The sequence below is a fragment of the Neofelis nebulosa genome, chromosome 6, assembly GCF_028018385.1.
Source record: "Neofelis nebulosa isolate mNeoNeb1 chromosome 6, mNeoNeb1.pri, whole genome shotgun sequence".
NCBI lineage: Eukaryota > Metazoa > Chordata > Mammalia > Carnivora > Felidae > Neofelis > Neofelis nebulosa.
The window spans coordinates 129270995-129292165 of NC_080787.1; the positions used below are offsets into that span (position 1 = coordinate 129270995).

General features: G+C 41.0%; 2 protein-coding genes across 8 annotated transcripts in view; one reads left to right on the forward strand and one right to left on the reverse strand.

Annotated features, from left to right (window-relative positions):
* The window catches only part of HECA (hdc homolog, cell cycle regulator), a 190043-nt gene that overhangs the window by 101484 nt on the left and 67388 nt on the right, over positions 1 to 21171 (forward strand). The gene's annotated exons all lie outside the window — the stretch shown is intronic.
* The window catches only part of TXLNB (taxilin beta), a 49748-nt gene that overhangs the window by 18698 nt on the left and 9879 nt on the right, over positions 1 to 21171 (reverse strand). For both annotated transcript variants that reach the window (XM_058735460.1, XM_058735459.1), the window contains 4 exons: positions 18953 to 19044; positions 12534 to 12704; positions 4935 to 5129; positions 2981 to 3100 (listed from right to left, as the gene is read on the reverse strand). In XM_058735460.1, the coding sequence (XP_058591443.1) occupies positions 2981 to 3100; positions 4935 to 5129; positions 12534 to 12704; positions 18953 to 19044 (578 nt within the window). The remainder of the gene's footprint in view (positions 1 to 2980; positions 3101 to 4934; positions 5130 to 12533; positions 12705 to 18952; positions 19045 to 21171) is intronic.

The following is a 21171-nucleotide window of genomic DNA, read 5'->3' on the forward strand; positions in this document are numbered from 1 at the left end:
GAGCTGATTTGTGGTCAGTGCCGTCTTCCTTAACTTGGGAACCCATGTGTAGACACTGGAGTAGTTGTCCAGTCACAGGATTCAACATACTGACGGGTCTGTTAGTGTGTTTACAGACAGAATGGTGGACATCATGAGTTAATCTGATTAGTCAAGTAGGTGTTCATCAGTTTAAGAAGTTTCTACTCTAGGGGCACCTGGGTGGCTCAGTCAGTTAAGCATCCAACTTTGATCTCATGGTTTGTGAATTCAAGCCCCGCGTCGGGCTCTGTGCTGACGGCTCAGAGCCTGGAGGCTGCTTCGGTTTCTGCGTCTCCTTCTCTCTCTGCCCTCCCCTGCTTGTGCTCTGTCTCTCTCTTTCTCTCAAAAATGAATAAACATTGGGGCGCCTGGGTGGCGCAGTCGGTTAAGTGGCCGGCTTCAGCCAGGTCACGATCTCGCGTCTGTGAGTTCGAGCCCCGCGTCGGGCTCTGTGCTGACAGCTCGGAGCCTGGAGCCTGTTTCCAATTCTGTGTCTCCCTCTCTCTCTGCCCCTCCCCCGTTCATGCTCTGTGTCTCTCTGTCCCAAAAATAAATAAAAAACATTGAAAAAAAAATTAAAAAAAAAAAAGAATAAACATTAAAAAAAAAGTTTCTAGTGGTTTTGAAGATGGACTGATTTATATATTTTTTCTTTATGCCTATTTAAAAAATGCCCATTTTTTTGGTAATCAGAACAAAAAATGATAAAATCATTACATAAAAAAACTTGGAGGCATCTCTTTTCTTATCCCAGTTTATCTTTTTCTCGTGGCTCAACGCCTCCATTTGTGAAAATGGGTTGTATCTCTTCCTCCATGCCTCCCAGAGAACAGTGAAAGTTCATTGTTATAGAAGCGCCAAGACCCACCCCATGGAGGTCTGAGGCAGCTGTGGACTACAAGACCTGTAGGGTCCCCTCTGGCCATCTGAGCATGTGGCACGTTCTTCACTAAGCAGGCTCAGGAGCCCAGTTGTGGTGGGTGGTTCCCTGGCCGAGAGAGGAAGATGGCTGCCTGTTCTGCTTGGGATGAAGGAACCCTCCAGCTCCGATTTGCTATTTCATTACTTTCAAAAAGAAGCATCATAGCTGGAATCTGGGTAGGTGGCCATCTTTGAAGAACTGAGGGGGCTAATTTTTTTTCTTTTTTTTTTTTTTTTTTTACTTAAATCTGCTATTTTGCTAAACCAGGGTAGAAAAACAGGGGAGTATGTTAACTTCTTGCTAAGGCTGGGTCACCTCAAAACGACCCCTAGTCTCTTTCAAATGAATCTCTGCCTAGTTATTCCTCTGTCATGTCTCATGTGTTATGTGCCAAATGTACTGATATCCTATAGGAAGCATATTTTGCCTGACAGGGTAATTATGCCAATAGTGGGGTATCTGTTTTCTTGAATTCTGAATAATAATTAAATGCTTTCTTATTTTGAGAGGTAGGTTGTAGATGGTTTTAACAACTTAATCTTTTTGTTAAGAGCACATGGGCTTCTGCTTTGAGATTATCCAATGTCTACCAGGTTATGTTCTCCAAAATTCGCCCTTTTGCTGCCATGTGTGATAACCATAGTTATTATTAAATTGCTCTTCTAGTCTGATTTTCGGTAATTGCAAAGTTTGTGATCAATCACTAAATGGCCAAATTTGCATGATTAGTCCATTGATTGCATTTTAAATCCCTTTTCCCAGCAGCAGACGCACGCTTCAACTCATGCCTCTGAAACACATGTCTGAGTGTGATGTATTATCACAGAGCTTGGGCTTTGGAGACAGACACATTGGAGATGTGATGTGTTGGGCAGTGTGACCAACACATATCCGTCACTTAGCAGTGTGTGACCTTAAACAAGTGGTGTATCTTCTTTGAGCCTCAATTCTCTCATCTGGAGACGGGCCCTACAGCTGGCTCAGAAGGCTTGGGGTTAATGAGACGTCATTAAAAGCCACCACTCAGTTTCTTAAACTCCAAACTCAGGAGTCATCCTTGACTCTTCCCTTTCCTCACTGCCACCGTCTTCAGTATAGAGCACCGACTGTTGGTTTTGTACGGAAAACGTAACTTCTGTCCGTGTCCGGTTCTCCTTCTCCACTGCCATGTCCCCAAGCCAAGCCATCATCGTGTCTCCTCCAGATTGCTGCAGTAGACTCCTTGTCCCCTTTTAGTTCACTTTCCACCCAGGAGCCAGATTCATCGTTTAGAGATACAAGGCAGATCATGTTACTTCCTTAGCTAAAACTACCCAGACTTTCTCAGTGTATTTAGAATAAAATCCAAACTACTTTCCCAAGCCTATAAAGCTACACAATTTGGCCCCTGCTTCTGTCTCCAACTTCATTTGGAACCTTTCTCCTCCTGGGTCCACATGCTCTTGCTACTGTGACATTTTTCTGTACCTGGGGGACCCCAAGCTAGTTCCAGCCTCAGGGTCTTTATTGCTGCTACAGATACTGCTGCTGAAGGCCTCCTCTCTGCCTCCCTGTCACTAGGCAGGGCTCAGCTCAAGCATCCTCCCCTCTGGGAGGTGTCCTGGCCACCCGGTCTAATGTAGGCTCTCCCTCCTTCTGCCCCTTTGCAGTTCCTCCTTATTTCTCTACTAGCACCTATTACTATCTGAAATTTTACTTCTTTGTTCGCTTCCTTGCTTATTGCCCGTCTTTTCTTAGTTAGATTCTAGTCTCCATGCCGGGACCCGGCCTTTTTGGTCTTGTTCGCGGCTAAACCCCGGTGCCCCGGATGATGCTTAGCACAGGGCAGGTGCTTGAAAAAGATTTGTTGAATGGGTGCATGACTATTTTACGTAAAAAACCGTGTGGGTACAGTGCCTTCTACTGGCTGGCCAGTGTAGTTCTCCAGGGAAGCCCAGGTTCTCGCCATCGCTCTGTGACTATGATCAAAAACAACTTTCTCAGGCGTTCCTGACCCCCAGGCAGACCAGACAAGCACATTGACTAAATGGTAAGTACATATTCCTTCTCGCGTTTGTGTCGCTCCTCTGCTTCCTTCATCATTTCTTGCGCCTGTTCCAGTTTTGCATCCACCAGCTTCTGCTGCAGTTCTCTGTGTTTAAATATTTTGTCCAGATGCTAAGGAAAAATAAATTGCACGTATCAAGCTTGGCTTATTATTGGTGCCGAATAGCGTAAAATAAAAAAAAATAGTATCGACACACACGTTCTCCGGGTTTCAGGATTTAAAACACGGGGGGGGGGGGGTGGTGGGGATAAATGCATTGGCATCACTTATGGCTCTGTATAAAAGTCGTAAGTTGGTGCAGTCCCCTGCATTTTGCATTATGCAGAGGTGGCCGCAAAAGGCACAGGTGCCAAAGTTCAGCAATGTTAACCCCAGAAGCTGCCAACATTATTTTTCTGAATTTAGCAACGACTAGATACCGAGGTGAGTTATGATGCTAGATAGCAAGGTGAGGCAGACTGCAAGGAAGGGCTATGGCACCATCACTCAGTATCTTGGTGAGATCTATAGATATAAAACCACCTTCAGTCACATTAATACAATTTGTTGTAGTGAATTCTCTTCCACATTCTTGTCTCCAGGGTTGTGAGGCAGCTCTGGGGTACCAGCATGTAGCCCAGAGTCTGGGACTGGGTGGGGAGCCCCCCACTTCAACTCTGTTGGATGCTGGGCAAAACGAGGCTAAGGGTCACAGGTGAATTGATATGCAAATTGCTACTTCCTCCTCTACCTCTTTTGACCTCTCAGCTGGCTTAGTGAAGAGAAGCTTCCAATTCTGCTTTAGTGCAGAGAATTTCTTAGTCATTAGGAAGTCTAATCGGCAAGAGGATGCAAGGAATTCTAGCCTTGGGGCTCATCTAGAACCAATCCCAAGAATGTACAACTGGTCTACTGGGTCTATTCTGTTCTTCTCTGGGATCCCTCTGAAGAGTATGAATTTTTTTTTTTTTTTTTAGCTTCCTCCCTTTTGCTTCTGCCTGAGCCTCCACGTGGTGTAGGATTGATCTTAGTGATAAGACAAAACGGTAACACGGCATTTTGGTTTACTGTAAGGGGTTTCCTCAACTGATCTAACTGCTGCTTCTGTGTGCTACTGGCTCAGTTTTTTTCTCGATGAAATCCTCATGTTGCCAACAGAGCCACTCTGATCATGTTATGTGACATTTAAGGCCGACATTTTAATATTTGGGTGGGAAGAGGAAAATGATATATATAAAGATCTTGAGAGGGCCTCAGAAGTCTTCAAAATGTATTAAATATCCAGATATAACTTTGAAATAATAAAAGGCCCTTTTAGTCTCCCTCATGTAAACTATTGAAAGCAAAACTCTTTTGGCTTTTGTGACAATGGGTAGGTGATTAACCTCATAGCCTATGCCTCCCATCTATATAATGTGGGTAATAGGGTATTATCTAGGGCATAAGGTTGTCGAGACAATGTAATGACATATTGTATGTAAAGTGCGGTACTCAGCACCTTTCCTGGCACCAATTCAGCACTGAATAAATAATACCATTAATATTATAATTATTACATCATTAATACTATTACTGGCTTGTGGAACATATAGAATACAGACCCTTCATTTACGTGACATGATGATTCTTAAGAAGGAGTGTGTGAGATATTTCTCGGCTCTATAGACAATGCTTTTTAAAATCGATAAATGCTATTTTCAAGGATAACTGTGCTCATGGCCTACTACTTCCTATTTATTGCTTTGCTCTGCAATGATTCCAGTTTTGAAGAAATCCCGTATGACTTTCAGCCAGGTATTTTGCAATACCTCCTGTTTTAATTTTGGCTACCAAAAAACATCTGATCCTAAATAGTAATCAATTGACAGGGCTGGCCATAACTTGCTTATTACCAAGTTCTCCACCTTCACAGCCCAGATCTGGATCTATATATAGTGCCCCTAAGTTGTTTGATGTGTTTCTCACCTCCTCTCTGAGCTCATACTGATCAATGATGCTTTTCAGTTTCTCTGCGAGCTCTGTGTTCTCCTGACACAGCTTCATGTTTCTCTCACTCTGCTGTTCAATCTGGGCCTGGATATCCGTCAGAGTAGTCTGGAAATGACTTGTGATCTCCTTCCTTTTCTCTTCTTCCTCACGGGCCCTCTGAAGGGTTTCCTCCTGTGGATAAAAAGCAAAGTCTTTTGTTATGCTGGATTGCATGCACCTGGGTTTATAGAACGCAGGGTTAGGTCCATAAAAGGAGGTTAGTGTGTAGGGTAAGCAGGACATTTTTTTCTCAGTTCTCTGGAGCTAACCTTGCTCAGCCCCAAAATAAATGTGTGAGCAAAGGTTTCAGTTGTAAATACACAGTCAGTCACTCAGAGCAGGTGCAATGAGGGCCTTGAATTTGATAGTTGGTGATGAATAGGCTTGTTTTAAAAGATGACGGGTCTCCTGCTGAGTGCATAAGCTGTAGCGATTCCTAACAAACACATAGTAACACGGTTTTGATTTCTTGTCTGTGGCCTGGAAAAAAGGCCACTCGGCTTTACTGATTGATGAGACAGATCCTGTGTTTCCTTGGTTTGGTGCAGAAAGAAGAATAATAGATCTTATATTCCTCTATAAAAAAAACTACAGCATGTTAACTGCATAATTGTGTTACCCAAGTTTTGTAAATAGAAGTGATCGCAATACAAACTTTCTCTTAGTAAGAAAAACTTTATCAAAAAGCTTGAAAAGGAAACGAAGATGGCTATAGATCAATTACAGCAATTCAAGAATGTAAAAAGAAATCTTAGAAAATTTGCTGGATGTTTTATTTCTGAAAGAACAATCAGTCCATGTGTCACATAGGGTAATTGAGATGTTCAATGTAAATTTTGAATCTGAAAGCAATATTACGTTTCAAATCTTTTTTAACTCTCAAATGAAACATCCAATTTTCCCCTCTTCCGCTTTGTTAACATGTAAGAATTGGAAATTAACTTTTATATCATTTCTGTTCTCTTTTCTCCTAAATCCAAACTTTGCCTTCATTGCTAACTACCAACAATGTGCCCAAATTTCCCCCATATCTATATTGAGAATTGTTTGCTTTGTGATGATTCCTCTCATTCTTTTAGAATCAAAGGGTTTAATCTTGCTCTATCATACCAAAGATAGAGACACTGCTGAAAAGTGATCCAGACATTTTAGGATGCCTTTCACTTCTGATTAATTGTTACTATGAGAGCTTGTTCATGGTTGGCAAGTAAAATTATACTACATTTAGTTGCCTCCCATGATCAAATTATGTAATAGGAATTTTAAAAAGAAATAATGATTTAAATAGAAGGAATTGTGCAAATCTTTTCTTATGATAGTTGAATAATGTGATCAAAATAAAAACGGATGCTAAAAACTATGCTCTGGAAATATATGAATTTATCAGTAAGTGTCCTTTTTACGCTACAATATTAACATATTCTCCAACTCTTATAGAATTCCTGATATCTGAATCATAATTAAGTCATGGTGTAAACATTGAATGACAACTTTTTAGGGTTATTATAAGAAATACCTACCCTTCTTAATCTGAGGAAATTAACTGAGGTATTTCCCTGAACTTTGTAGGCTAGCGCTTACTATATATATTTCACTAAGAATGATTATGGCCGGCTGCTAAGAGTCACCGAATATACCTATGATAGTGATTGTCTCCTTACTGCTCCAGATTAGCTTAGAGGTCAACGGGTTCCTAGTTCTAGAACTACAGACTATGATCTGAATGCCATTGGCATTTGTATTCCATCCATTAATGAACGAGTAAATGAAAGAACCATCCCATGATAGTCAGCAAGTCTGAGCTTGTCACTGGCAACTGGCTACCGAAAGCAGGTGTGGGTGTTAGGGTGGTATTAAACACAGGTCAAACCATCATAGCACCTAATCCTGGCCCCAAAAATAGCATTTTGCATTTTATAGTAGTTTCTTTTGAGAGAAAAATAAGTCTAGCAAAATTTTATAAAATTTGATTCTATGATAAAGAATTTGTAATAATTTGGACGGTGTCAAAGGTAAAATTTTCAAAGTGGAAATTCAAAGTGGAAATTAGTAATGCCAGTAAGATTGAGAGGCAAAGTCTGAAATAACTAAGAAAACAGACTTTGCAAGCATCACTGTGCATCACTGTGCATCTCAGAATTGATGCTATGCTCTGGCACATCCTTCATAAGTATTCAGTAAGTGTTTATTCAATGAACCAATAAATTAATAATTTACATACAGACATGAGTAACTTGGACTAGATGAGTCCTATAGTCCTTTCCACTTAAAATTCTGTGATATTCTCATTTACTAAATATTTCACTTACTAAAATCGCGTTTCCTGAAGCACTTAGCCATCTCTTAGTGGACAGTTCTTTCTCAGTATAGTTTGAAGTTCACATTTATTGCTTCAAATATATGAATATTTTGTTGAAATAAACCCATGTCTCAGAACTTCACTCGTCTTTTTCTAAGTTATTCTAAATTATGAGCTTTTGTGGGGTTTTTTTTTTGGATTCACTGAAGAATCAATTTTAATAAAGAACAATAATAGTTAGGGGCACTTGGGTGGCTCAGTTGGTTGAGCGTCTGACTTCAGCTCAGGCCATGATCTCATGGTTCATGAGTTTGAGTCCCACATTGGGTTTGCTGCTGTCAGGGCAGAGCCTGCTTCAGATCTTCTGTCCTCCCCGCCCCCTCCTGCCCCTCCCCTGCTCACCCTCTCTCTCTCAAAAATAAGCATTAAAAAAAATAGTAATAGTTAAGTTTTTTTGGTGGGAAGAGCCTGGCATGCATTCTTTTTCTATATCTTCCCAAGCTCTCAGCACATGGATTTTAGATGTAGATATACTTAGGTTGTTTCACTAGTATGGCTAAGGAAGCTCATACCACTTTGACCCTTCTACAGATAATAACTATAAGGTCTGGACAAGATGCAAGAAACAACTGCTTAGAAACACTGGAGAACTGAAGATAGAATCAGGCAGATGCTAGAGGGAAGCTGACCCCTGTAAAAAATAGTATACTGTAAGTTTCCCAATTTTTTAAAACAGCTTTTAGCTTGAATGAAGACTGAAATTGGCAGTTGCATAGGATGGGTAAAATTCTCATCGAAAACCTACCTACCATGTTTCTGGTCCGAGAAATGAAGAGTTACGGGCAACTACAGCCACTGAAAGATGAGAGGAGGAACACTTGGGTGGCTCAGCTGGTTAAGTGTCTGACTTTGGCTCAGGTCATGATCTCACAGTTTGTGGGTTTGAGCCCCACATTGGGCTCTGTGCTGACAGCTCAGAGCCTGGAGCCTGTTTCAGATTCTGTGTCTCCCTCTCTCTCTCTCTGCCCCTCCCCCACTCGCACTCTGTCTCCCTCTGTCTCAAAAATAAACAAACATTAAAAAAGACTAAAAAAAAAAAAAAAAAAAAAAAAAGAAAGATGAGAGGAGATTCCCAAAAAAGAGAGAGTCAGAGAGAGAGCCTTAAATTCTGTGAATAAATTCTGCCCAAATCTTTGGCTGACCCTGAACCACACATGTGCAGGGCAGACTCAAAGCAGCCTAATTAAGAAAAAAGAAATGAACTGAGTTTGAGCTGCTGCCCAAGAGAGAGAATTTGCAATTTGACTCTAACCAAGTTAATTGCCTGCTTAAAAAGAACAACAACAACAACAATAACATTCTTCAAGGGGTATAGTAAAATCTATATGCTACACAACACAACAGCTGCAACACCGAGTATAGTCTACAGTGACTAGATATATGAAGAACTAAGAAAATGTGACCCGTTCTCGTAAGAAAAGATAATCGGAGGAGGCCTATTCCATAATGACCCAGATGTGGAATTAGCAAGGGAGAATATAAAAACAGGTGTTATAAGTATGCTTAATGATTATAAAGGAAAGTATTATCTTAATGAATGAAAAGATAGGAAATCTAAGACAGAAAAAAATCTATGAGAAAGAACCAAGTGGAAAGTCTGCAGTTAAAAGTTACAAAATATGAAATTCACAAATCACTGGGCAGACTTAGAGCAGAGTGGAGATGACAGAGGAAAGAATCAGTGAATGGGAGCTAGACCAATATAAACGATCTAATCTGAAGCTAGAAGAAAAAGGATTGGTGAAGAACATGGAGACCAAGGAACGTGTATGGGACAATAGCAAAAGGTTGAACACACATGAGGTTAGAATCTTAGGAGGAAAGGAGAGAGAATGAAACATAAAAAATACTTGAAGAAAAATGGTTGAAACTTTACCAAAATTGGTGAAGGACATAAATTACAGATGCAGAGAAGCTTGGCAAATCCCAAATAGGATAAATATGAAGAAAACTTCAGCTCAGCATCTAAAGTGGTCAAAACTCTAAAAACCAATGATCAGTAGAAAAACCTTGAGAGTAGCCAGAGATAAATGGCATTATTGCATCCTGGGGGACAGCAATTCAAATTATTGTTGATTTTCATCAGAAACTATGGGAGGTTAGATTACAGAATATAGAACCTATAAAAGGCTGAGAGAAAGAAAGAGAAGAAAAACAGGGAAATCTTGCCAATCCAGAATTTTATATCCAATAACCATAACCTTCAAAAATAAAAACAAAAGAAAGACATTTTTAAAGATTAAAGATAAATACATAAGAGAATTAATTGCCAGCACACTTCTATGGCAAGAAATAGTAAAGGAAGGTTTTCAAGCTGAAGGGAATGACAGCAGACAGAAAGTTGAAGCTTCAGAAAGAATAAAAAATGTCCAAAATTTAAATATATGAGTAAGTAAAAAACAGTTTTTACCTTTAATTTTTATGTCATTTTATTTATGATTATTATTTTTAATGTTTGTTTCTTTTGAGAGAGAGCAGGGGCAGGGGAGGGGCAGAGAGAGAGAGGGAGAGAGAAGATCCCAAGCAGCCACCATGCTCAGCACTGAGCCCAACGTGGAGCTTGATCTCACAACCATAAGACCATGACCAGAGCCGAAATCAAGAGTTGGACATTGAATGGGCTGAGCCACCTGGGCGCCCCTTTGCCTTTAATTTTTTTAAAGAATGCATAAGATCATTTAAAATAAAAATGATAACAGTACCTCATGGGCTTTTTCAATGTATGTGAATGCAATACACCTAACAATTATAGTTTGAAGGTGGGGGGCAGTAAATGGACCAATTTAGGTTGCAGTGTTTCTACACCTTATGTGAAATGATAACAGGGTTAACTCCAGGTAGGCTGTGGAAAGTTAAGAATGTATAAGTAATCATGGAGCAACCACTGAAAATACAAAGAAGTATAACTGAAAATCCAAGAGATAAGTTAGAACAGGATTTTATTAAAAATATTCAAATAATCCAAAGGAAAGCAGGAAAAGAACAGAGGACCCTAAAACAGAGATGACAAATAGTAAATAAATAATAAAATAGTAAAAGTATACCCAACCACATGACCAATTACATTGTATGTTAATGGACTAGCACTCTAAAAGTGAGGTATTGTAAGAATGAAAATAAGTAAGGTCCAACTATATACTGTCTACAAGAGGCTCGCTTTAAATATAAAGGTACAGGCTTAGAAATAAGCATGGAAAGAGATATACCATGCAAACAATAAGAGAAAACTGGAGGAGCTATGTCAACATCAGATAATATAGACATCAAGATAACAATTATTACCCAAGGACATCTCATAATGATAAAACAGTCAATTTATCAAGGAGACATGACAATCGTAAACGTGAGGGGCACCCGAATGGCTCAGTCGGTTAAGCGCTCTACTTTGGCTCAGGTCATGATCTCACAGTTTGCGAGTTTGAGCCCAGCATCGGGCTCTGTGCTGACAGCTCGGAGCCTGGAGCCTGCTTCGGATTCTGTGTCTCCCTCTCTCTCTGCCTTCCCCCACTCATGCTTTGTCTGTCTTTCTCTCTCCAAAATAAATAAACATTAAAAAAATTTTAAATAAAAAACAATCATAAATGTGCATACACATCATATTAATACTTCAAAAACATGAAGCAAACATTTACATAATTAAAAAGATAAGTAGACAATTCCACAATTATACTAGGAGATTTCCTCAGCAGTTGATAGAACAACTAGACAAAAATTCAGTAAAGACAAATGCTCCAGAGCTAATTGTTGCTTGTGCAACATTACACCGTGGGCAACTGATTAGGACTGCCAAGTCTCAGTTTATTCACCAATAAAATGGAGGTGTTAACCCTTGTTAAGGTTATTCTGAAAATGAGATAAAATGACGTATGTAAGGCACTTAGCACAAGTCCTGGCATAATAATGATATTTCATTGTCCACAACTGGAAGCTGTTAGTGAGGGTGTGGACCCTGTAGGGACAGGGTCTTTGCCACTTCCATCATTCTGTCTTTGAATGCTACCCAAAGAGCCCAAGCCACCCCATTTCATTCTTTAAATATCTTTGTTGATATATCTTTCTTTCCACTGTATCTGATTTAATTTTTATCTCCTTACAATGCAACACTACTGAAAGCCAGACTTAGGTAAACACAGGGTGCTATTGACTTGAAGATGTATCTTGAGTTGAGAATGATGCTCCCATCCCCAGGCTGCCATTTACCCCGCGTTTCCCATTGTCCCCAGTGCAATGATTGAAGAGATGCCAGGAGTCCTTCTCCTACACCTTGTGATTTGAGAGTTATAGTTCATCACACTGGCCTTCCATTTCCCAGATATCAAAAAACCATCTGGAATGTGCAGAGCCATATTCCTTCCCAACTCTGTTGTGCAAACGTGGCAGTGATCTTAATCTCTCTGTTTCTTAAAGTATCTCCTTTTAAACACATGTGACAATAACTATCTCACAGGAATATTGATGTCTAATTAATTATTGTTTGTCAAAAGCTTTAAGATCTTCAGCTGGAAAGGGGACTGTGGACACATGCGGTATTATCTTGGAGAGTGCTGCATCTTGCTTTGTTGAATGGAACTAGTGTCTGTGTGTAATCAAATTAGGCACACGGCTAGAGGCTTGCGCTGTAATTAAGGAAACCCATGCAGCCTGAATGAAGTGATCAGTCTATTATTTTTAGATTGAATCATTAAGTCTGAAGAGTGTCAGTGTTTTTTCAAGTAGCTTCTGTTTTCAGCGGACTATTGACATTCTGGCTCTCAGTCTTGCTTTATGGGGTCAGTTAGTTTTTGTCCATTTTTCTCATGTCACGCAGATTTCATTATAACACAAAACTCTGACTTTTGAAAATTTGTATTTTCAAGTGTAGAACTAAGGTCTGCCTTGAAAAAAATAAAATAATACAGACTCAAGGTAAGAAAAAGGTAAGCGGGGATGCCACACGTTTTACTGAGAGCCTGTTCTGTGTCAGGGCCTGTGTAGCACTCTCATTATATGACCTCACTTAATTTTCCCCCTGCCACCCAGTGACGTTGGTAGGATCCCCGTTTTAGGGCTGAGGAAACAGGCTTGGGGAGGTAAAATGATTTATTGAAAGTCAGAAACTTGCACTCTTTCCGTGAGTAGCAGAAGGCTGTGTCTGTGCAGCATGCAAGCATGTTATTCAGACAGGTGGTAGTACACACCTTCAGCGTTTTGTTGTGTCTCTGCAACTCCCGGCATAGACTCTCCAGTTTGCTTCGAGCAAGGATGGCTCTGCTGTGTTCCCCTTGCAACTGGTCCTTTTCTTTTTGCATTTGTACCTGTTTCTTTTGTAGGAGCTTTAACTTCTTTTGTTCAGTGCGATGTTCATCCAGCTAGACATGAGGGGTACAGACATGAAAAACAAAATGGCGGGGATCACTTTTGAGTGGATCGAAAGGACGCAAAAGAGGAAGTACCTAAAGACCCCTCTGTGGTTGTTGGAAACATTTTTTGCTGTCATCACTGCCCCCCTGTAGTCAAATAAACTTCACAAATGGGACTTTGCAATACTTGTAGATACGGGTTTTAGACCATGTCAGTGATAGGTTTTTCCTTATCATTATGGTTATAATGATCTCTTTTTGCTCTGATCTTCTTTTTGGTGGTCTAGAAATAGTTTTCTTTCTCTTGATTCTATCCAGTGATTTGAGTCGGTATAGAAAGGCATATCTTGGAATCTGTAAGCTGCCAGAATCCCTGATAATGCCTTGTGTTGGGGCAATGGTCAACAGTGTGTCTGCTCAGCTTATATTTTGTTCTCAGAATTCTTTCTCAAAACAAGCTTATAGCAACTATCTTTTTAAAAAATAAAAAAGTATAAAACAGCCCCCTGGTAAATGGAAGGTGAAGTCTGGGGGTCGTGAAAAAGGGTGAGAAGAGAAAGTACCTATCGACTATCTACGATTGGCGATTTTCCACCAGTTTCAGAAGTAGCCACTGCACAGCGTGAAGGGCAAGTATCTGTAACATGCCCTGCCCTCCAACCACCCCCACCCTCCATGCTTATGGCTAGTAAATCAGGACACTGGCTTTTGCCAACCACAGCTGGGGTCTCTTCTCACCCTCCTCCAACAGCTACCACGAAGTATTAGGCATGGCATGGAGAATGATCCCCATGTTCCACTGGACTTTCCATCTTGGGATGCTAAAGTTCTGGGATAGGGTTGCAAGATAAAATGTAGGACACCCAGTTAAATTTGAACTTCAAACAAATAAATTAAATTTTAGTAAAAGTGTATCTAAAGTATTACATGGGGCATTTTTACTGGAAAACCATATTGTTTACCTGAAATGCAAACTTAATTGGGTGTTCTGTATTCTTTTTTGCCAAATTTGGCAACATTTTAATGGAATTCTAGTTCTGGTGGGAGGAGTTTGGGGATCTACCAACGGAGCCACCAGAGCCTAGCATGCTCCAGGCATTTCGATCTCAGACTGACAATCAGTGAGACTGTATGCAAAGGGCAGCCCTTTGTCCAGAGCCCTTCTTCCTTTGCTGGGCTCGGTTCCCTGCCTGTCTGAAGGGTGCTTAATCCAAGTAGGTGCTTGTCCTGGTTAGGACCTTGTGGGCTCAAGAGGAGGAAAAGCCCTGGGGAGTGACCCCAGGTGTTCCTAGAGCCTTGAAGAGCCTGATGCAAGTGATTACATACATGACATGAGCCCTCATTTGTACCTCAGTTTCCCTGTCTTGAAAAAGCATTTGTTCTTTCTGAACTAGCTGAACAGGACTGTTGCACTTTTTTCAGTTCACATCTTATTTTACTCCCTTCCTCCCTCCCTCCTGCCACGCTAAAATGACCATTGCCAGATCAAGCTGGGGATATCCACACAAGATATTCTGTCTTCACATTTATGGGCAATTTTTATTTATTAGTGAGAATTAGCATCGGGAAAAACTAGACCTGTATTACTGTAAACATCGATTGAAATTGATATTCTTCTTGAGGTTCAATTGGAAAATCATTGATATTTTATTATATGTTTCTCATGCAAGCCTCCTGTTAGGAGGATAGATGAGGTCTTTTCATTTTGTCCACAGTTATATTTGTGCTTATATTTGCATTTTATTTAAAAAAAAAATTTTTTTTAAATGTTTATTTATTTTTGAGACAGAGAGAGACAGAGCATGAACGGGGGAAGGGCAGAGAGAGAGGGAGACACAGGAAACGGAAACAGGCTCCAGGCTCTGAGCCATCAGCCCAGAGCCCGACGCGGGGCTTGAACTCACAGACCATGAGATCGTGACCTGAGCTGAAGTCGGATGCTTAACTGACTGAGCCACCCAGGCGCCCCATATTTGCATTTTAAATGACCTATTATCTCTTGCTGAAATTTATATTGTTATTATTGTTATTGCCATTATGATTTAGTCTTTATCTTTTGAAGATTAAATCATATGTCAGGGTTTCTCAACCTTAGCACTTAGACATACTGGGCAGCATAATTTTTTTGTGGTGGGGGGGCTTCTTGGACATTGTAGGCTGTGTAGCAGTATCCTTGTCCCCAACCTATTGGAAGCAAGTAGCACCCCCCAATTGTGTCACCCAGAATATCTCCAGAAAGATTTACTCTTGGCCCATGGTGAACAAAACTGCCCTTGACTGGGGAACACTGCCCAATATGGATTTATCTGAGCATCAGGAGGAAGATACCCTACCTGTGTTTCATAAGTTGGAAGAGAGGACTTGCTTGCTTATCAACCATGTCGTGCACTCCAAGGTCATACACATTTGACATTTAGCTGGGTCTATCTTGCTTTGCTCTAAATAAAAATGCTTAACTTTCTGACACTTTTTAAAAGAGTGTGGCTAATTTTGTTCAAGTACTTCAGACTTGTGAACACATATATGGTTTCTTAATGAACAGAAGCAAACGCATTGCAGCTGAGTCAACTTCAGTCAAATACTTGCTGGCTTAGTGATTTAATAATGCACTTAGACACAGCTGTTCTGTACAATTGTAACAGGCCGAATGGATTTTCATCTGCTATTTTTCTTATCTTCTTGTTTATTACTAAGTTAAAAAATAAAATTAATGCCAATTACCAAATCACGATAGTGTTAGTGATTTGTTGTAACTACATTAAAACTGAGGAAACTTAGAAAAAATACTTCTCCTAGGTCACTTCCTCATTTAGTCACGAGGTATCTTTATTTATTAATGAAAAGAGTAGTAGATTATATTACAGGATTCAGAATCTGTAAGGGTGAGTTGGCTAGAGAGGCTGTTTGATTCACAGCTTTGAATTTGATGATTTATTCTATGTTAACATCTACACGTCAGACATCTCCTATATATATATATTTTTTAATATATGAAATTTATTGTCAAATTGGTTTCCATACAACACCCAGTGCTCATCCCAAAAGATGCCCTCTTCAATACCCATCACCTTCCCTCCCCTCCCTACCACCCCCCATCAACCCTCTGTTCTCAAAACATCTTCTTTTTTTTTTTTTTTTTAATTTTTTTTTTTCAACGTTTTTTATTTATTTTTGGGACAGAGAGAGACAAAGCATGAACGGGGGAGGGACAGAGAGAGAGGGAGACACAGAATCGGAAACAGGCTCCAGGCTCCGAGCCATCAGCCCAGAGCCTGACGCGGGGCTCGAACTCACGGACCGCGAGATCGTGACCTGGCTGAAGTCGGACGCTTAACCGACTGCGCCACCCAGGCGCCCCTCAAAACATCTTCTATATTAATACCCAAATCAGTGAGCAATGAAATAGGTTTTAGTCTCCAGGTAAAAGATTGAAATTATTCAAAATTTTTCCTTTCTGAAAAGGAAATGTAATGGGTTTGGGGCCAATTTTCTCCTATTCATTTTTTTCTAGAATGATCTTCTGGGTTTTAAAGTTTATATCGTGTCCTATTACAGGACAGGACATAAATGCCAAGGTAGAGTAAGTAAGGCTTGAATTGAGTAGGCTGTCTGGAAAGAGAACCTCCGTGAGGTGACTCTTGACTAGGAGAGTGAGTAGGTGGAGGGAGATCCCATGGTGAACAGCCCTGGCTCTGGAAGAAAAAATCTTGGACTGACGGGTGAAGCGATTTGCTGCTGTGGGCTGCGACACTGAACATGGCTTCCTGTGCGAGGCTAGAATGCTGCTCAATCCAGCCAAGTAGGGAGCATAGCACTAGAAACTAAACATGAACGGCCTTGGTAGGAGGAGGTAAATTGAAGGGGCAAAGGGAGAAAAACGATGTGGAAAATACTGAAAAGAGCAAGGATGGACAGGTCAGAATGGGGGCCTTACTTTTGGGAAAAATATTTTTGAAACCTAACTTACTTTATGGCATCAAAATTGTTCATAGAAGGTTAATAGCTAATGTTAAATAAGTTGCAATAAAAACAAGTTGATGCACTGATGCCTGCTTCATAAATTTCTACCATTCTTTTGGAAAGTAATATGACCGTTAAAAAAGCCCAACAACAAACAAAAGGCATTCATGCTATTTGATGCAATAATCCCAATTCTGGAACTTTTCCCAAAGATCATAAAATGAAGAAGGAACACATGTAAAGCATGACGGTATTCACTGCTGTGATATTTGGTAAAGCAAACAGTGGAAGGAATCTAATGTCCCCAAATTAGGGAACCGGTAGATAATGGCTACTTAATGGAAAATAACATAGCTTGTTACAAAATATAATTATAAAGACTCTAACCGACATGGGAAAATGTCCTATGAGCTTAAAAAAAAAAAAAAAAAAAAAAAGAACAAAAAAAATAAAAAACAAAAAACCCCCCCAAAAAGCCCAAGAAAAAAACCCAGCCAGATTCCAAAGTATAGGTACCTTATAGTAATTATTATAAAAAGTATCTCTGCCTATGTAGCAAAACTGGGAAGGAAGAGGGATAAATCCAAGTTTGTGTTTAAGGGTTATGGGATTAGAGATATTTCTGAGTGTATTCAGTATTTCTTATATCATCATGATGTGGGGTTTATGTGATTATAAGCCAGTTAAAAAGTATTGGCAGAGATAAACAACCAGGCAGTCCCTCAGGGCCTCAGAATTCCTCTGGGTCTACTGCAGGATAGTTCAGCACAGAGAACGCGTCAAGGTGAAAGGAAGAAAAGGAAGGACAGGAATCACAGGACGAAAGTCCAAGTGAAAAAGAAAGACAAGTCACTTGTTAAACTCCACTCCATCAATAGGGATAAGACAAGGAGTTTGGAGGCCCCTTTTTTTAAAACAAAACACACACGCAAAAAAACAAAACAAAACAAAAAAAACCCAACACCAACAAAATCATGAAAACAACACACACACATAAAAACCCAAAATCAAGAAAAGAGAATTACGTCCAGGGCCTCAGAAGGGCCCATGACAGGGAGAGGCTCTGAATCCAGCTGCTTTAGTGGTAAAGGTCCATCTGCCTTCAACCTGCCGCCTGGAGGAACTGTTTTGCTGTGTGTGGACTTAGTTTCATTCTCCTGTGACAGCTTGTCCAACAGGAATAAATGAAACTTTTTTTTTCTTTTAAGGAAAGCAAGCAGGAATGAAGGAGAAGCACGTTGGCTAGCCCCACTTGAGAGGATGCCACATCCCAGCCGTGGGTTCCATAAGGGAGTGCCCATGCGGGAGTGGTGTTTCCCTGAACCCGCCTCTTTTTCCCAAGTGGCCCCATTATAGGAGTACTGGTGGGGGGACCAGGCACTTCCCGGGTTCTCTGATGTCTGTGGGTGGCTTCCCTGCCTTCCAATGGCCCTCTCTTACCCAGAGGGAGCCTGCACGAGGAGGTCTTAGAACTGGGCGCAAAGTAATCCACATCAGGCACTTTGCCACAGTGGGGGCGGGGAGAAGAATGTAGATCAAAGAGAATGAATGAATGGTTGAATGAATGAATGAATGGTTGATTGAATGAATGAATGAGTGAGTGCACAAATAAAGTTTTCAAGACCAAATGAGAATGTGTCACAAATTGAGGGTAACTCATCCCTCTGCCTTCCTGAGGGGGCCCCTCAAAACACCTAGGAACAAGAACTGAACAAAAGTTTGCCCTTATGTGGAGTATATTTCTGTTATATTACAAAGCCAAAAGAACTTCAAAATATCCACAGCTTTCAATTATCTATAATTCTTTCTTCCACCCCCCCCAAGTTATACATATAATTGAAGGCAGAGTAGACTCCAACTCTATCCTCTTTCTTTCTTTTTTAATGTTTATTTATTTTTGAGACAGAGAGATAGAGCATGGGGGGGGGGGAGGGGGAGAGAGAGGGAGACACAGAATCCGAAGCAGGCTCCAGGCTCTGAGCTGTCAGCACAGAGCCCAACATGGGGCTTGAACCCCCGAACTGTGAGATCATGACCTGAGCCAAAGTCAGCCGCTTAACTGACTGAGCCACCCAGGCGTCCCTGTCTTCTTTCTTTATTTTGCTGTTTGCCCTCGGTTTTTGTTTCTTTTTCCTTTAAAAAAAAAAAATTCTGCTTTTCCGGATCCTCGCTCTGGCATATGTGAGATAGCCAGCTATGGTCTATAATGAGGTACAGGAAAAGCGAACGGCCTCCTTTTCTCAGCTCTAACCGGAGCCTGAATCTTTCTGACAAAAAGAGCTAATCAGAGATCTTACCAATTCAGCATACTTCTTGAATAAAAAGTCAAATTTTTCTTCAGGTGTTTGCAGCTTGGTCAGCATTTGCATGAGCAGGTTGCCTTCTTTGCCTTGAAAGAAAACAAAAAGCCATAAAGACATTTAAAAAAAATAAGGGTTTTAAATATTTTGAAAATATTCAAAAGAATAAAAAACACTGACTTTATATGTGAATAAATCACCCATTTCCCTGCATTGATTAATTTAAAAAAAAAAGAAAGCAAAACCACCAATCGAAATTTCTGACTACCACCAAACTGCCGGCCTGGAGGTGTGCAGTTTTAGAATTCCAGCCCAAAGCATGGAAATTTAACAGTTCAGTAGGCCACTTCTATCTTTGTTTTGTTTTTGTCCCTTCAGTCCCTCTCTTCTCTCTTTTTTGGGGGAACCAATTCTCTTGTTTTTGTGTAGGAATGCTTTCCGCGACGTTTGGGTGGGAGTGTTCTGATCATGCTTCCTACGTAGCAGAGCATAAGAGTTAAGATCAACCTAGAAGGAAAAGCGAGCCAAGACATGGCAGAGGACCTTCTCCGCAGGCCTCTTTGTGTTGCTGTGACAACGGGATCCGCCTTCCTGGGCCTTCCTTTCCGCTACCCAGGTCTTCATCTTTGTTGGAGGTCTCCTTTTCTGGTCCCTGTGGAAGTTCATGCTACATTTGAAGACTCATCCCTTCACGATTATCCGCCTGTGAACCTCAGCTTCTCCTCTTTCCTCGTTGTTCTTCCTTTTGTCTTCTTCAGCCCAACCTCCCACTTGCCTTTCTGTGGGCCTGGAAATCTGGTTTTCAAGTCGCCATTGGGCTGAGTGTTGGTGGGGAGGAGTGGGACCCTGAGGCCTGCAGGTACCACTGATTATATCTTTTCAAACAGTCTGGTCAAGGTGGAACAGAGTGACAAGTCGGTCTAGTTACGATAGGAAGGTCAAGACACACAGTAGAGGTCATGGTTCCTGATGTAAATCTATGTAAGAATATTAACAGCTTTGACAACCTTTCCCCAAGAATGGGCATTTCCCTTTTGCTGGAATATCTGCTTTTATCCCGGAGAGGCGTATGAATCATGGAATTAGGCTTGCCAGATGAAATACAGGGCGTGGGACGTGATTGTACTAAAGAATTTTGCATTGTTTACCGAAGTTCAAATTTCCCTTGACCTCCTGTATTTTTATTTGCTAAATCTGGTAACTCTAATGGCATCAAAGAATTTTAGGTCTAGAAGGACTTTAAAGAGCATCCAGCCAACTGGTTCAATTTTATAGATTAAAAATCGAAGCCCCAGAGAAGCCCAAAGTTACATAATTAGTACTGGCAGAGCCAAGGCTTGAGTCCAAGGTTTGTCTGCTTGCTGTAAATCACTCCCTTCCCATGTGGAATTTTGATGCCAGGAAACCCAGAGAAATAATAAGAAACTTCTTAAAAAACATGACCTCATTCCTAACAGCTGGTTTTGTCCATCTTTGCCCAGTGAGTCAGTTCAGATTAGAGATGTGGCTTAAGACAGGGGAGAGGGTGGGTGTGAGAGGGGCCCCTGCCAGCTCTCCGATTATGGGCTGCGGCCTAGCGTGCTGTGTTTACCCTGGTCATCACTGCCGCCCTGCCCCCACTGCGCCTGTGCTTTGAGTTATTTCTCTAGCCACAGGGATGGACGTGCCTTGGTCAGGACATCCCTTCACCCTTGCCTTCAGTCTGTGGAAGGGGCCCCGTGAAGCCTCTGTCATCTGTTAGAGGAAAGAGATTGGTGAAGATCAGATTTGGCCCAGGACGCCGCATGGGTCTGTTCTGTGGCCAGTGCTCAGTAAGGGTTGGTAACAACGGAACAAAGCCAAGCCAAGGCGTGCACACTAGTGCCACATAAATTAAAGGATCAGTGTCCTAAAGACAACTTCGTGCTGGACCCGAGGACAGATGGGTCTTACTCTCCCCTGGGACATTTACTGTATGCCTAGGATCACCCCCCAGTAAGGGTACCGATGTGTAAAACCATTACGTGTCTCATCTGGGGGAGATGGGAACATTTTCGTCTTCACATGAAGTATCTTCTTTCCTTCTTATTTTCTTTAACTGCGAGAAGAGGGTTTTTGTCTTGTTTTGTTTCGGTCACGTTGAGGTTTCTAATATTCGGTTCTAATATTCTGTTATTTTGCGTAGAAGGTTAACATTCATGGGGTGCCTGGGTGGCTCAGTGGGTTAAGCGCCTGAC